The sequence below is a fragment of the Setaria italica genome, chromosome VIII (assembly GCF_000263155.2).
Source record: "Setaria italica strain Yugu1 chromosome VIII, Setaria_italica_v2.0, whole genome shotgun sequence".
NCBI lineage: Eukaryota > Viridiplantae > Streptophyta > Magnoliopsida > Poales > Poaceae > Setaria > Setaria italica.
This window is the reverse complement of record NC_028457.1, coordinates 40,511,364-40,512,483: the sequence shown is the minus strand read 5'-3', so window position 1 is coordinate 40,512,483 and position 1,120 is coordinate 40,511,364. Positions and strand designations below refer to the sequence as shown.

The 1,120-nt window shown below is 53.4% G+C and overlaps 1 protein-coding gene across 1 annotated transcript; it reads left to right on the top strand.

The window, feature by feature from the left end:
* The first annotated feature begins 303 nt into the window (after window positions 1–303).
* On the top strand, window positions 304–705 carry LOC105915017. The gene has a single exon (XM_012848310.1). It carries the CDS (start codon window positions 304–306, stop codon window positions 703–705), a length of 402 nt encoding a protein of 133 aa, XP_012703764.1.
* Window positions 706–1,120: the final 415 nt, after the last annotated feature.

The following is a 1,120-nucleotide window of genomic DNA, read 5'->3' as shown; positions in this document are numbered from 1 at the left end:
GTCTTAGGACCTGGCCGACTTCATCGCCGAGTGGATGGAAGTCCAGATCCTGACCCTGGATGTCACCCACGAGTACTAGATGATGTACTTTGACGGTTCGGTCATGGGACCTGGCTCGAGGGCTAGAGTGGTCCTTATCTCCCCACAGGGGAACAGGCTCTGCTACGTGATCCGTCTCCATTTTGCAACCTTGAACAACGTCACGGAGTACGAAGCCCTCATCAATAGGCTACGTATCACCATCGAGCTCGGCGAGATGCGGCTTTATGCTGCGGCGACTCGGAGCTAGTGGTCGACCAAGTCATGAAGGAGTTCTCCTACAGGAGCCCTCTCATGGCAGCGTACTGTCAAGATGTGTGCAAGTTAGAAGACAAGTTACGAGGGATCGAGCTACATCATGTCCCACAAAAGGACAATGATGTTGCTAACTTCCTCACAAAATTGGCACCTAGATGGGGCCCACCTTCCAACGGAGTCTTCGTGAACGACCTCCATGAACCATCTGCCCGTGTCCGAGAGGACCCAACCCAGTCACGGTCCGATTGCATGCTCAGGGGCTCCGACCCTGATGCCCCTATGGTGACCTCACCTAGAAGCACTGACGTAATGGCGCACGACCCAGCCAACTGGAGAGCGTCGTTACTCACCTACATCCTCGAAGAGGTCCTCCCACTAGAGAGGATTGAAGCACGACAAATCACTTGACGCGTCAAGACATTCGTCACCATCGGTGATGAACGTTACAAATGAAGTCCATCGGGAATACTCATGAAGTGCATCCCGACAAATTAGGGGAAACAACTTCTCTTGAAGTCCATGCCGGAATCTGCGGACACCATGCGTCCCTGAGATCACTGGTCGGGAAAGCCTTTTGCCAAGGTTTTTACTGGCCCACAACATTTCAAGACGTAGAGGAGGTGGTCCACAAGTGTGAAGGCTGCCAGTTCTATGCTCAGAAAACTCACCTGCCGACGCAAGAGCTCTAGACCATCCCCATCATCTGGTCATTCGCGGTCTGGGGCCTCGACATAGTTGGGTCCCTTAAAAAGGCCCCGAGTGGCATCATTCACCTACTCGTGGCGGTGGACAAATTCACCAAGTGGATTGAGGCGAAGCCCAT